A 15974-nucleotide genomic window follows, 5' to 3' on the forward strand; every position below is an offset into this window, starting at 1 on the left:
TGATCGGACGCCACCTGTGCAGCAAGTCCAGTCGTGAAATTTCCTCACTACTAAATATTCCACAGTCCACTGTCAGTGGGATTATAACAAAGTGGAAGCGATTGGGAACGACAGCAGCTCAGCCACGAAGTGGTCGGCCACGTAAAATGACAGAGCGGTCAGCGGATGCTGAGGGGCATAGTGCGCAGAGGTCACCGACTTTCTGCAGAGTCAATCACTACAGACCTCCAAACTTCATGTGGCCTTCAGATCAGCTCAAGAACAGCGTAGAGAGCTTCATGGAATGGGTTTCCATGGCCGAGCAGCTGCATCCAAGCCTTACATCACCAAGCGCAGTGCAAAGCGTGGAATGCAGTGGAGTAAAGCACAACCCAGTCCGTATGGAGCAACAATCCCATAATGCTCCATGGCGATTCCCAAGCCTTAACTCGTCGCATGTATGGCTGTGCTTTGTTGTGCCTTGAGCGAACATCCTAACCACAGTGCATCAGCGCCGTCAGTCACAGTGCAGAGCGGCGTTGTTATTAAGCCCTGCAGCTCGTGGAAGCTCGTAGCCTCTGAAGGCTTCATGCGGTTTCGGACTCTGTCGGACGCTGTTTTTGGTTTGTTTGGGCTGTTTTAGATGCGAGTGGGACTCCGGCTGTGTGAGAGTGATGAGCAGAGCTTGAGGCCGGGTCGTAGTGACGAAGGCCAAGAGAGGACAGTAATGTTGTTTTGTTTGGGTGTGTTCAGCTCCGTGTTACAGCAGCTCACCAGAAGCTCTACAAGCTGTGAAAACGCCTCAAATTTCCCTTTTTAATTCTTGTTGTAAAGTCCGTGTTTACTGTGATGCTTGTAGTTACTGGACTGAGAAAATGTCAGTGCTGGATGACGTACACAAACCATGTACTTTGAGTAAAAGTACTAAAGTATTTCCCTTCAAATGTACTTAAGTATAAAGTAAAAGTACTAAAAGAGGAATTCTGGCTCTGATGTCCTGTTATCATTTTTATAACCAGACTGGCTTCATGAACTCATTTCAGGTGAAAGTCCTCCAGCGTCTCTCTTGGTAAACCAGTCTTTTAATAGAACGTCATTAATTAGTGACGCTGACGTCTATTAAAATGATCAGAAGCACAAAACACTGAAGGTAAACAGTTTCCATCAGGGAGAACCGAGTGGCTCTGAAATCACTTTTTACACACAAGCAAAGTTTCAGTTTCAGATTTATTTACAACTTAGTTCCAAGTTTAAGTTGAATAAAAACTGGCTTTAAACTCAGGATCACAGATGAGCTCCTTTACTATGTTGATCTGTAGGCGTCTGTTCATAAACATAAACCAGCCCAAACTCATTTACTATAAAATGAAATGGTGTTTGTAGAAATTCAGAAAAAAGCCGCGTCAGTCTCGACTGCATATGTGGACATATTTCTATATTGAGCTCTATTTACACAAAGTTAGGTTAGTTCATCATTTATGTTGAACAGACTCTCCCAAAGTTTTACGCTGCTGCGCTGACGTTGAACCGCGTGCTGCACTGGGTCGGTATGACCAACAGGTCAAAACCAGCTCTAAACAAAGTGACCGCTGGGCCCTGATTGGTGCTCTGGCTTTGCGCTTCTTTCGTTTTGACATGTTACGTTTTTATACACACAGAAACCAAAAGGAACGACAGATTTCTCAAAATGTAGGAGGAAAAAGTCGGATATTAGACTCTGAAATGTAGTGGAGTGAAAGGAGAAAGACGCCCAGAACGGAGAAACTTCAGTACAGATACACTAAAGAAAATACTAAAGTACAGAAACTCATTACATTTACTCAGTTACTCAGATACTCAGTTACTCAGATACTCAGTTACTCAGATACTCAGTTACTGTCCACCACTGGAAACCGTGCTTCCATGCAAACAGACGGCCACATAGATGTTCCTCTGAGCTGTGTTCCTTCTTGAGTGAAACCCTGATTATTATCTTTATAGCTCTGATTCTCCACATCATCTGCCGCCACGCTCCGTTACCTGCCTTGTTCACACAGCACAGCTCCAGCATCATCTCCTCCAGCCATCGCTTCCTCTGACCTCGGCCGAAATCTGCCGAAACAGCAACAGAAAATCTCGTCTTCTTATCTTTCCGAATGTGGAGTCGAGCTTTCCAGAACTTCTTGTCCTGCATGTATCCCCTCCGGCGTGAGCGAGCTCCTCTCGGGTGGGGGGTTCAGCTTTACTCTGGATGTAGCTGAGCAGCCGAGTCGGTTGGAGTCTTGAGGTTTGCTTCTGTAGTTTGTCGCTGGCGCTGTGGAGCGAGTCTGTGGTAATGTGGGCTCGTGTGGATAGTTCTATACAGAACCTTTTTGAAAAGGGTTCTTTTATTGACATATCAAGCTTGTTGCCATAGAAGAACCCTTAGAACCATGTGCTGCACATTCTCCATCAATCTGAAGAACCCTTTTTTGATGCCGAGAACATTTAATCTTGCAAAGGGTTCTTTGATTGTTCATTATTCTAGGTAGAACACTAAAGAACCCTTTAGAACCATCATTTTTAAGGGTGTGTGTTTCCCCCCTGAAATGTTGATCTCAACAAACAGATAGAAATGGTGCACTAAAATGATCTGAAGAATAATCTGAAGAACCTTTTCACCACACAGAGAACCCTTTCATCACACAAAAGGTTCTTTGAGTGTTCATGGTTCTATGTAGAACTCTGAAGAAACCTTAAGAACCATAATCTTTTGTATATCTTGCCCCCCTGATGTTGGCAGATGAATAGAAATGGTGCACTAAAATGATCTGAAGAAGCTTTTCAAATCATGCAAAGGGTTCTTTGAGTGTTAATGGTTCTAGATGGAACACTAAAGAACCCTTAAGGAACAAAATTTTATCTCAGCAAATGGAAATTGTGCACTAAAATGGCAGAAAAAAAATGCCATGTTCCCAACTAAACGTGTAATTGGATTGGAATGTCCAGAGTTTAGGATACGGAGCTGTTTTCTATAAAAATGGAAGGAATTCCAGGTTCCTGTTGCTGCTGTTAGCTGGGTTAATTGGCTGGCTGTAGGCGTTTGTTCCTCAGCTACATCAGGCTTGTAACTCCAAGCTCCTCCTTTTCCCAAACTATTCCTTCCACATGTGTGAAGCTGAATGCAGAGCAGCGAAACGGGTCAGAACCATGTGTCTCGGCAGCCCTGTGGCCTTGGGACAGAAAAAGGAGAACGCAGAACCGGCCTCGTTCCCCCACAGGACCGAATTCCTCGCCGCCGCTCCTCTCGGCAGCTTTAACGGCGGACGCTTGAACGGCAGGGTTTGAGTGTCAGCTCGTTTAGTGCCGCAGGTTTCAGGTGCCGGGCAGCCACCGGGCTCCGGGCCAGGGACTGTCCTGCTCATTGTGCCGAGCCTTTCCAGCAGAGCGTGTCCTCTGTGACCCGAGGGCTGTGGATATTCAGCCCTGCTGTGGTGGCAAAAAAGCTGGCTTGGTTCCCTGTTTGCACAAAGGAGCAACAACAGTTCTTGACTGAATTATTATCTTAAAATCAACCAGGACAGCCTTCATCTTGCGCAGGATACAGAAACAAGACGTTAAAGACGTTATTTCAAACGCTCAGTTCTAGATAAACAGAGTCAGAACCGTTCCCAGTGGTGGTGATGGGAACCAGACGTCCCTCTAAAACCTCCTCACAGAAAGTTCCTACATGAACTGGTTCTGAATTCACTGCCTGATGACTGAGACGCTGTTTTATGAGAGTTTAGAGAACTTCAACTCCATTCATGGTGGAGGGAGACATGCAGGGCGCTGTGCGGCAAAATAGTCCCCAAAGAAAACTCATTATTCCAGATTTTCCACTATTTTCCATCATCAGCATTCCATATAAGCTCAGGAGACTCGTGTAGGTTCTCTGGTGGTTCTGGATGGTAAATAAAGTGTCTATATCTGTGTTGTAGTCATGGCGACGCCTGGTTCCCATCACCACCACTGTAAAGACGTCTGAACCACTTCACACCAAACATCTCAACAACTGAATTGGTCAAATGACCTTTTCATCGACGATTTGTGAAGCTGAATTAAAATTTTTCTGCGTATGATTGACATGTCATCACACACAGCAGTCTAATCTCATGCTTACATGAATTTTGGTACAAATAACGTCTTTGTTTACCGGGTGAACGAGCCAGAAAGTCTTTGGCTGCTGCGGTAGCCAGCGTTCACCCCGAGGGCACATGGGCCGTGTTAGAGTGCCAGCAGGCGTGTGTGTACAGTGTATATAGGCGTAACACTACATGCGTGGAGTGGCACTTCATTTGATCTACACTGAGTGATTATACTATCAGCTCTGACAGCAGTTTTACTCTTCCTGTTGGCTTGGGTTGTGGAACTTGACAGACTGTGCAAACATCTCGTCTCTTTTGTCCTCGTCTGCTGGCTGTTTTTCTTTTGCTTGTTTTTTGGAAGCGCGATGCATTTTATTAGATCTTAAAGAAGACCGTAATGCCTGTATTGGAGTCGTCCTACAGAAACGTCCACTCTTCTGTCCTCCATAGGAGTCTCTGGTGTTACTGACCATCTGAAGGAAACACCAGAGACGTTTTTAATGATCAGTGCATTTTACAGAACATCAAACCACACGCTGTCCATCAGGGAACGTCCACTAAAATATGGAATTTAATCCATTTGTGTTTCTATTTTTTCACAGTGACCTCAGAATAAAGTCGGTCACACCAGTGACGTCAGCTAGAAGCTTCATATGAGATCATGAGCTGAATGAGAAGATCTCTGAGAACTGAGAGACACAGTGGACTCACCATGAGCTTTTCTCCATAGATCCTCAGACAACAGGTCAAAGGAGGTCGAGTGACGTCATCAGAGTGACTTTTATTTCAAAATAAGAGACACAGTAACACCAGAGACACGACGCCTGGGGGACTTTTATTATATAGTTTATAATATTTATTTGGCTTTTGTTTATTTATGTCATTTAAATCATATTTTCCACAGTCATGTAGAGATTATTGCAGTTAAAACTGCAGAAAAACTAAATACGGCCTCAGCTTCAGCTTATGCGTCTCAGAGCACGACGTCTTCCTCTCGGCCTTCTTTAATAAGGACGTGTGAAGGACGTTTTCCTGAGTCTGACGTCATTTTAAAGCAGTTAAGAACACAATCACTGCTCACTGCTGCTCATCTCACTCTGACTGGACTCACGTGATGCTGGTTGTCATGGTAACGTCTGCTCCAAGTGGTTCTGTACACGTGTAATTGTGGACTTGTAGCCAGCTGGGCTTCAGCCTGTACTGCTGTGGGTCAAGAAAAAGTGCTTATAACGTTTTAAAGAGTACGTTATTAGTGTTAATTTTAAATTTAAAGGGGTTCTCAGTGGACTCGTCTCACAGTGGAGGCTCCCACAGGGGAACTGGAGCTCCTCCATGCTGTGGCTTTTGTTAGTTTGCTGCTCGTTGGCTTATCCGTTGGACACCTGTCGCTTTAAAAGCCGCGTGTATTAACGCATACAGTCGGTACTTTGTATGTAGACGAGGAAATATTATTTATATTTGAAGAAACGGTGCTGTTGTGTGGACAGTCTTGTTTTGCGTGAAGACCATCTCTTATGTTTTTGGCTTGTTTGTCATTTTTGACCCGAACCTGTCGACAAAAAACCTGAATCGGTTGTAAATGTAATTGATGTCACAGTAGTTCTTTTATTTAGATCTAAATAGTGATGTAATGCCACCCGGATGTAATAACCACAGATTTTACAGGGTTACGGTTACGTAAGAGGTGATTGTTGGAATTTGGAGTGTCCAAAAATAGCACGCATGGGGGACGGAGGCTGCCGTGGAGGAAACCAGCAGTCATTCGTCACCGCGGGTGAGGAGGTCTCAGAGCTGTGTGGGAGAGAGGGGAGGTGGACAGAGAGCCCCTTCGCTCTGTTCGGCTGACCGCAGCGTGCCGCCGGCGCAGAGAGGCTCTCGGAGATGGGAGATAAGGGCGCGTGGTTTTGGGGGAAGCCGTTTGCTCAGCGTTTCTGGCGTGGAGTTGCAGTGCGGCGAGCGCGGCGGCCCAGTTTTATCTCTCCTTTGGATGCGTTCACATTACACGCCTTATTGTTTTTGGCTTCTGCCCATACAGAGCACTGATACTACCTCCTCCACTCTATTACCTCATCGGTCCACCTTGTAGAGGTAAAGTCAGAGACGACAGCTCATCTGCTGTTTGTGTTGGTCATCCTCTAGTTCTTCATCAGTGCCCACAGGACGCTGACCACAAGACGCTGACCACAGGACACTGACCACAGGACGCTGTCGGCTGGATGTTTTTGGTTCTCAGTCCAGCAGCGACACTGAGGTGTTTAAAAACTGCTGTCTGATCCACTCAGACCAGCACAACACACACTAACACACCACCACCACGTCAGTGTTACTGCAGTGCTGAGAATGACCCTAACCCTGACCAACACATGAACTTTACTTGATAGAATATCATTATTATTATAATTCTCACATTCTAAAATGACTGTAGTTGAATCGCCGCCTTCGGGTGCTCTTTAAAACCCCTAATAGCCACATATCAGATCAGACCTAGGAGAACATGCGGAAGTGGCTCCGTTCACACAGCTTGGAAAAAGCAGGTCCGTGTCACGTTTGGTCAGAACATGCCGGTTGTGCCCTTTCATGCCTGTAATGAGAACACAGCCTTTTCTTTCCCTTCACTCCGGTGTGGTTTGGTACAGACGGTCAGCATGTCGAGGAAAATCCAGCTGTGTTTACTCAGCGACCTTGTTACTGCATGAGAAAGTCCGTCTCCTGCCAAAGCCCTGCCAGGCTGAGCCAGCTCGTTTTTCACAGCGAACACCAGCACATTTCCATCCAGCGCCCGCAGGCCTCCTCCGAGGGTTTCCAAAACACGGCACCCACAGTGCAGACAGGGCAGAGATTAAGGACAGCTTGGTGATTCTTCTCCTCTGGGATAAAAACCTAAAACACAAAGTTGGTGTTTAGTGTTTCCACCCTTTTCCCACGCCTCCAAAGCTCAGTCTGAGAAGCTGGTTGATGATCAAACCCATTCAGTGGTGCTGAGGTCTGGACTCTGGGGCGGTCAGTCCAGCTTCTTTGTTTGATGTGTCCGTCTCCTTTTCTCAGTGAGGTTCTTCTTGATCAGCTACACGTCCTTTCAGACCCACAGCGCTGAGTGGTCTTCTCACGGTGGAAGGATGGACAGAAACACCTGTGGATGTTTTCAGATCTGAAGCAGCTTGATCTTCTCCTCTCTCTGAGAGATCAAAGCTTTCAGCGCTGTTTATCTGATGGGGGCAGTTTTGGGGTTGACCGGCTCTTCCAGGTGGCTGTTAGGAGGCTCGTTTTCTCTGGAGCTTTTAATCAGTTTGAGCTCCAGTTTTATAAACGTGTCATCTCGACTCTCTGAGGCTGTGGGTTCTGTGTTGATATGAAGCCTCAGTGCAAGCAAATGGCTTTTAGGTGTGCATGAACAAAGAGGAGTCCACGGTCTGGGCTCGGGGGCAGACCGCCTGCTGCTGTTAAGCTTTTATTTTTGAAGGTCTGTATCTAAAAACAGTCGAGATGGGCTTTAGTGCATCGGGGAGAGAGAATCTGTTGTGCTGCTTTGACCAAGCGCCCTCTTTACTCTGTAGAGAGGACTTCGGCTTCCTCAGTGGAACCTAATCTGATCTTCACTGATCTTTGGTCAGTTAACCCCTTTTTTCCACAGTAATGCAGTCTCTGCCTGTTTTTCAGATCTAGTGTTCGTGTTATGAATATTTATTTCCAGTAATGTTGATGGGATATGTTTGGAATATGGAATATATCTTCCTCGTCCAAGGAAAACCATGTCAACTCTACTTTTTTCTGCAGAACTTTAACACACCAGCTGTCCTTTACGCTGTGTGGGAGGTTGCGTGAGGAATGGACCAATAAAAATGCTCCAGAATCGCTTGGAATAAAATCTGTTAACATTAATTTACATGTAAAGTGTGTTTAAGAGTGTTTAAGAGTGTTTTTGCCTTTTTCCGGTAAAGTTACTCTTTTGGACCTGCGTGTTTTTCTTTGGATAATGACGATATCCTGTGTATGGTTTGCGGATCTGGAAGCGAACTGGATTGTCTTCATTGGCGAGGAATCAAGTCGATCTATAAAAATGTTTTTTTTTGCATGTAATTTATTTTTTAGTAAAGAAAGCAGGTTTTGCACCAAACTACCAGCCTTGTTTATAAATATGTGTGTCATCCAGTGTCAGAAGCCAATTCTCAGGCCTGTTAGAGACTTCATAACAGCACAGTTTGAGTATTGATGACTTGGATGCTCATTGGTGGGATATGAGCTTCCATCACTTGTTAGCTACATTAGCCTCGTGGCACCAGTGCAGGACTTGAGGCACCAGACCCATCTTGGCTGAGCAGCTGCATTTAAGGTAAAGGAGAGCTGTGTAAATTGGGTTTTTGGCCGTAGATTGAATTATTATCCTCTCTGACTTGAACAAAGCCGCGTTTCAGGGACTGGTCCTTTTTTGTTTACCACGGTGGTCAAAGATCAGCCTGGCTTGGTGGTCCTCACTAGGGAGTTATCAGTGATGTATAAATGCCCTCCAGCAGGTCTGGAATGTTCCTGGTTTTCCGTGACTGGAGGCTGAATGCAGTGTTTTCTTTTTTCTCCTTTGCTCTTTGATGGAAACGCCTAAACCAGGCCTCTGTGTTCACGTCCAAGATCGAACCCCAGCGATTAAGGGAACAGACTTCCTGCGTCTCGCTGGTGCTCCTGAGTCTGGCTGACGCTCTTCGCCATCAAAGCTGGTTCTCGAAAAGCTTCTCCGAGGCCGAAAGGCAAACACCCTCACAGACGTTCCAACCAGAGCGTTGATATCCGAGCTCCTGTTCTGCCCGAGGACGGTCACTACTGGTAAACGAAACACAGAAATGCCTGCGGACAGTTGCTGTCCTGAGTTGTGGGTGATGGTAATGAGTCCATATGGCTGATTGCACTCGTTATGTTTCTGCTCTCTCGGTTTCAGTAATAATCTGGGGGCTATTTAAGCAAAAAAATGTTATTGGTGATAACTCCCTCCTCGAGCGCTCTACTGCTTTAATACAGCAGTTAAATAAATACAGTAAGAAATGAATAAACTGGCCGTGAACGCGGCTTTAATATGTTTTAATGTTCAGCTCCTTCCTCCTAATTATAGCTCCTTAACGAGCAGCTCGTTGCTACGTCAGAGTAACGAGCTCCGCCCACTCGCTGCTCAGCCGGCAGTTCGTTCTCCAGCTCCGTACACTAAATTCCCAAACTGTCGTCTCCACTGAGCAGCTTTTCAGTCGGCAGCTGTGGCAGAAGAACAGCTGAACAACCTGGAATCAGCCAGAAATGAACCCAACACCATTCGCCAAACTAAACGGGCTGTAAGAAGCTTCACAGACCGGCTGGAACAAAACAACATTAATACTGATCTGGAGAAACTGACCAAACTGAGCTGAACCTGATATTGGGTCAGTTTTACGGCTCAGTCTGATTTGGTCCGACTCTGAAGATCAGACCCGTCTGGCGAATGGTGTTGGGTTCATTTCTGGCTGATTCCAGGTTGTTCAGCTGTTCTTCTGTCACAGCTGCCGACTGAAAAGCTGCTCAGTGGAGACGACAGTTTGTCTCGTCTTCAGAGTCGGACCAAATCGGCTGTCGGTCAAATGCGATCTGGCTTGAGCGTCTCCTACAGCTGTCAAAGCCGTTGCTTAGCAACGGCGTCTCAGTGGAGTGATAGTGTTTGTGATGTTCTGGTGAAATAACAGCGCAGTTAGACGCCTCTCGACCAACCGGCTCGCGTGACCGGAACTAACTGTTGTATAATTTTGAATAATTAAACATGTTTAAGGGCTGATGTGTTCGTGCACAGGCATTTAGAAAAACATACTGGGCCATAATGAAACAACTTGATCACAAAAGCACATTTTATAAAACCCATTTTTTCTGTGTTTGTGAACACAGGACCGTCCACTGTCCGTTACCTCTCAGCAAAAATAACTTCTTCAAATGCAGTGTTTCCAAACTTGCCCGGGAACATAGTTACCTTTTATAACATCCGAGCAGCTATTTTCATTCAGGCTTGTGCAGACGCTTTTACAAGACCACTGGTCTGTACTTTGGTGCGTATAATCATCTCTGCTCAGAAGAGATGATTGACGGTCCTGTAAACCAGCAAGTGAAACGAGTGATTGTTCACAGGGCTGTAGACGTGCATATGGCTCCAATCAGCTGGTTTACAGTGCAAGGCGTGCCGCTTTAAGCTGAAAGAAGGGCTGTATGTTTTGATAACCGCAAGGTCACTGCTATTCGCAGCCCGTCTCCAGGAGCAGATTACATGACTTCGCTTTAACCTCTGGACACCAGTTCAGTTTGAAGGCCCTCCATGCAGTAAGGAGAGATTACGCAAGGAAGCGCAGTCACTCGCCCGACTGTCCCGTCGTTATTCTCAGGAAGGGACCAGGTCGTGGCTCTTTTATGGTCCTACACACCTCAATAGGGCTTTAGTGTGGTGTCAACGCCTTCTGTAGGTCTTGGTTTGTATACGTGATCCTGTAGCAGATGTGAGAAGACCGGTTTATCTGAATACTAGCTAGTTTTGTTTTTTTTGGCTGGCACTGTTGGACTCATGGACTTGCGAAAAATGTAAGTGCCTTAAATTACTTTAATGAAATTCTGACTTTCATACGGTGTGGAAACAATCAGAGATTTGAGAGATTCGCAAATGAAGTGGCCTCAGTGCGTGAAATCAAGCGCCTACCAGCACCTCATTTACACATAATTCACTAATACGTGCAGATGTTTCGGCAGTGACCCCATGAAAGGACAGTGTTCAGCAGCTCATGAGCCAATTGCTGTGCTTGTAGGTGGAGTTTGAGGTCGCACTGCTCCCCCTGCTGACCAAACTTTGTAGAGTTAAAATTACGTCTAGGAAAGAATAAAATGTGAAAAAACCTAAACGTCTTAGTTTGAGGTGGTAGAATGATGGGATATTTCATCCCCAAAGTAACATATTTAAAGACTGTAATACTGCAGGGTGAGATTTTCTGAGGTGCGAGGTTTTTTTCCGAGAGCAGTGAATTGTTTTACTGTGCATTCGTCTGCACAGTTACTGTTTATTTGATTAACATGTGGGGGTGGGGTTAAGCAAATAAGTTTGCATATTTAGGTGTTGGCTCTGTAGAGTGTTGCCACGACTGTCTGTAGGTCTTTCAGCTGTCTGATGGTGAAGAACCAGAACTCCTGCTTTTCTCGTTTGTCACCAGGGCTTCTTACAATTAAGCACTTGTTAATCTCCTCTCGTCGCTAGGAGGCAGTCGTGGGCTGGAGGTTAGGGAACCGGCCTTCTGACCGGAAGGTCGTCGGAGCTGCTAGTACGTGACTGAAGTGTCCTTGAGCAAGACACCTGCTCCCCAAGCGCTGTGGATAGGGCTGCCCACCGCTCCGGCCGGGCAAGTGTGCTCACTGCCCCCTAGTGTGTGTGTGTCTATTCACTAGTGTGTGTGCGTGTGGTGTTTCAGTGCTTTCGTGGGTTAAATGCGGAGGTGAAATGTCCCCCTTGTGGGACTAATAAGGGTCTCAATCTTAATCTTTAAAAGTCTTTTTTAAAGGAGGGAGAATTCAGAAATTCAGTGGTTCCTTCATTAAAAATCAGGAGGATTGAGATTTGCCTGATCTCTCCTGAGACCAAAGTGAAGTTGGTCTTGAGACGTTTTTCCTTGGGCTTGTGTTTGCTGTGACTGGTGTGGTCAGAGATTTCATGTCCTGGCCAGACAAAGTTGTTGAGTTTGTTTCAGTGTTTTCAGGAAGTTACGTTGGGCAAGAAAGCTTGGCCAGTCGCAGCCTCTTGTCTGCTGCTCGTATTGTTGCTTTACGATGGTGTGGGAGGGCGAAGGCTGACCCGTGTCTTTCTTTTGTGTCCGCAGGGTCGAGAGGGCGACCGAGGAGCATTCCAGAAGTAACAGGGGGTCTGGAGTGGACTGGAGCGCGAACTCTGATCAGCCAGCGCCGAATGCAGATGGACGCTACTAGATCTTCCATGTGCTGGAATGGGCTGTGGCAAAGATGTGTGTTGCTATGGTGATTATCCAATCTAAAACACTGGACAAGAAGGGTGTGGATGATGTAACGTCCAGAGAGTCAACCTTGGAGCTGGTAAGACCGGCTCGGGCCGCTTGATTGCTAATCGATTGTTTATGAAATGAGACAATAGCGTATCTGACAAAGTCCTCATTACACAGAATCCAACTTCCTGCCAGCACAGCCTCCACAAATGAGGCCCTTTTCCCGGAATGAGTAGATATGATTACAAAGGAATCCTTTCCAGTTTACGGAACGTAGCTAATGGAGTTTACTTTGCCGTGAGTCCAGCTAGCTGGCATTGTTGTCCCAAATTGCAGGAAGTGAAGTCGTGTACGTTATAAGTCACCATCACGTGATCAGCCAAAGTGATCAAAGCCAAATCAGCAGTAGAAGTGTGTGGATTTGGGTTCATGCCATTAGAAATTTGAGTTTGAATGAATATTTGGAGTTTTAAGGGTGTCAAAAGTAGAAAATTTCTTATTAGAAATTATTATTGGAATTTTATTTTTATTATTAGAGATTTTTATTCCAATAAATGGAGCATCTGAGCTGAGCACTGATGGTGCCAGGAAGCTCAAATGTTCTCAGTATGTTTTTTTTTTATATTGAATGGAATAAAACTGTATATAATACATTTATAATACATAATAAAATTATGTACATTTTGCAGTAGATGACAATTCATGGAATTAAACGTCTGAAATATTTTACTAAAACTCGTTCGGGGTTTCTGTTAATTCACACGGTCACTTTAAAAGCACTTCTCCCTGCAGGACACCCAGAACGTGGAGTTCAGCTCACAGCGTTAGAGGTTTGGGTGACACTTTATTTGGATGGTCCGCTGAGTCTTTGTAAATGTTCAGTATATCTTTAAGTAACATTCAGCTAAATGGCCATTAAATTCAACTGAACTTCAAGTTTGTTGTGAAGGATTTGTATTAAATCTAACCCTAAACCCTAAACTTAACCCTCACCATAACCTCAAAGTAAACCTACATCTACTCAAAAGTTGTGGGCTGGAGGTCCGGGAACCAGCCCTGTGACCGGAAGGTCACCGGTTCGATCCCCTTGGCTGAAGGTCCATGACTGAAGTGCCCTTGACCAAGACACCTAACCCCCAACTGCTCCTGGATAGGGCTGCCCACCGCTACCCAAGTCTGCTCACTGCCCCCTAGTGTGTATGTGGTGTTTCACTGCACGGACGGGTTAAATGCGGAGGTGTAAGTCCACAGTTGGCTGATGGTTCTGAATTCAGTTCAGTATAATCCAAACCCAAGCGCTGTTGATAATCAGCTGAACATCAGCCGGAAGTTTGGTCATGATTTCAGTCTCTGTAGAGCTTCTATAGGTGGCCATCCAAGTAAAGTGTGACCGAGGTTTGAATTACAGTCCGGAAATTTGAACGTTATTTTGAATCCGATGTTGAGTTCTGAGCTTAACCTGAACTTTACAACTGAACGTCTGAAGTTTAATTTAAGCATTCGGTCTTTTACCTTCGTTAACTTTTAAACTACATCCAGTGTCTCACAGAGAAGAGCGGTCATTGAATCGGTCACCACGTCAGTTCTTCTTCTTCAAATATGATGTTTTCTGCACATTTTCCTGCACAGTTACTGTTTAATTGCTGAGTTTATCATATCGGGGGAAATTTTTCATAGTAATTTTTGTTCAGATCAGCAAATAAGCAGTAAATATGCAGTTAAATATGCACAAAAATATACATAAACCGTGTAGAATTCAAGATGAAATAATTCATAATGAGTGTCTTGCAGGCAAAAGCAAACAGACCCAGTTGAGCGGCAGGTAGTAAAGCTTGTTTTATAACAGAAGTTGCAGCCGACTGGTTTTTAACACCAGGTGCAAGTGTGAAACAGCATGTCTGTGTTCTGCAGAGGCTTTTAGACGCGTCGACCCCAACAGCGCCGGATCGCGCCCAACCTGCCCGATAGACTCTCACTGTTAGTGTCAGTCAGTGAGCGCGATGACCAGTGCAGGTAAAGCGTAAGCCGGCGAGATGAGGAGTGGAGAAGTGTTCGGCTCCCGTATCCCAGTGGTCCCAACCCCGATGTTAAGAAGAGCCATTTAACCCTTTCAACAAAAATCAAACCACAACATTTTGTGACCGTTTGACCAGCTTGTCTGTAAATCTGTCTGTGTGTGCTGATGTCCAAGTATAGACTAAAGCTATAATCTAAACACAAACTCAGACTGGCTCTGCTCTGCTCTCAGCTTCAGCTCAGCTACGGCCGCTTTTCTCACATCTCCAGCAGGAAACTTTCCCACTAAAGCAGATCAGGTTCTCGTCTCTTAGCGTCTGAATGTTTTTCATGACGCTTCTCCTTCACCAGCTTCTTGTTCAAATTCAGATTCTCCCATTCCACCTTAAATAGTACCTGAGGCGCCTGAATGTTAATGTACCTGTTGCACCATTTAAGGTGGAACGGGAGAATTTGAACGAGAAGCTGGTGAATGAGAAACTTCAGCCTCGTGACTTTTTAGCGTTCGTCATTTTCTCGTTGCAGATTAAACGTATCAGGAAACCAGCTGGACTGATTATAAACACTAATCAGTCCATTCGTCTCCAAATTATCGATGTCCGTCTTAAATCTCTCTCTTTGCCGTTTCGTAGCTACTAGCTGGGCGAGGCTGTTGTCTGTGTTGCTATGGTGACCAGCCGTCTGCGCTGATCTTCAGGGTTAAAGGGTGAATCAGCAGTTCTACATTAACTCCAGCGTTTAAGACCATTTACTGTTAAACTGTGTTGAAGGATCAGCAGAGCTTTATTTTACTGTAGAGGAGGATTATTTTATTGTTACCTACTGATCTGATTCAGCTGTGGAGCCACGACAGGGCAGGAAAAGACACATCAGATTTTTGTACTGTTCTCTCGCAAACCTTCAAATTCACGTCACAGTTCATTTTTAGCCCCAAAATTATTCCAATCTAGTGCATTTAAATTCTAATTTCTAATGGCATGAGAGACAAAATATCATAAGGGAGTGTCATGTGACCCGAAATCATCCCTACTTCGTTCATAACCTCAGAAAGGGGCTAGCAGGCTTGGGCTTGGGCCAGTGAGGCTCACTGTTCCACTCCTCAGAGCGAGAGAATCGGCCCTGCTGCCTCGCAGAAACCCCAGAGCTCAGCTTGGGCCCGAAGTGGAGCTCTAGCGTCCAAGTCTAGCACACCTGGAATGAGCAAACGTCTCGTTAGCTCTCATCTGCTTTCGTTGCACCAGTTTCCACGGGCTGACAGATGACTGTGGTTAGCATGACCCCATCATCGCTGGCTGCGCTTGTTCGAGCGCTGGGTGGGTGGGAGGACGGGGGGTTTCCTGTCTCATTTTGAACAAACTCATCGGGGTAGAGGGGCTTGCATGATTCTTCTTTTCCTAGCTGGCTGCTCTTGTCCTGTTTGCGGATGCCTCCTCCTTTGACATGCCTGTCTGTCTCTACAGCGCCAGCCGTCAACCATGAGCCAGGGAACGACCCTCTTCTCCTGTGGAATCATGGGTAAGACTGTGGTGACTTTATTCTTGTTTTCCTGGAAAACGTGGGTGCGGGTATCTTCTCTCGAATTTGAGTGCCAAACCGCACTCTCTGCCCTTAAATGAGTCTTTCCTTCGTCTGTTTATGCAAACCCAGACTGTTACCATCCTGGCACTTACAGCTGACGTTACAGTTCTGTAGATCATTGCGTAGCAGTTAAACGGACCTACAGGCTGCTGTGACGGTGTAAACCTGAGGGAATTTTTGGGCTGTGTTTTGATGGATGGGCGATATTTGACATCACAGGTTGCTAAGTGTTAATTGTGCGTCTAGAAGCTTGTTGGTTCGGGTCTGTCAGGTCAGACTATCAGTGAACTGGTCAGAGGAAAACTTTATCTCCCCGGAAAGAGAG

At 45.6% G+C, this 15974-nt stretch overlaps 1 protein-coding gene across 3 annotated transcripts in view; it reads left to right on the plus strand.

Moving 5' to 3' along the window:
• Positions 1 to 15974, plus strand: part of fam53b (family with sequence similarity 53 member B) — a 44117-nt gene that overhangs the window by 12946 nt on the left and 15197 nt on the right. For all 3 annotated transcript variants that reach the window (XR_005131342.1, XM_037544333.1, XM_037544334.1), the window contains exons 2-3: positions 11918 to 12146; positions 15532 to 15586. Coding sequence is in view for 2 of the 3 variants with exons in the window: in XM_037544333.1 (XP_037400230.1) it covers positions 12057 to 12146; positions 15532 to 15586 (145 nt within the window). In the remaining variant the exon portion in view is untranslated. The remainder of the gene's footprint in view (positions 1 to 11917; positions 12147 to 15531; positions 15587 to 15974) is intronic.

Source organism: Pygocentrus nattereri, chromosome 13 (assembly GCF_015220715.1).
Source record: "Pygocentrus nattereri isolate fPygNat1 chromosome 13, fPygNat1.pri, whole genome shotgun sequence".
Taxonomy (NCBI): Eukaryota; Metazoa; Chordata; class Actinopteri; order Characiformes; family Serrasalmidae; genus Pygocentrus; species Pygocentrus nattereri.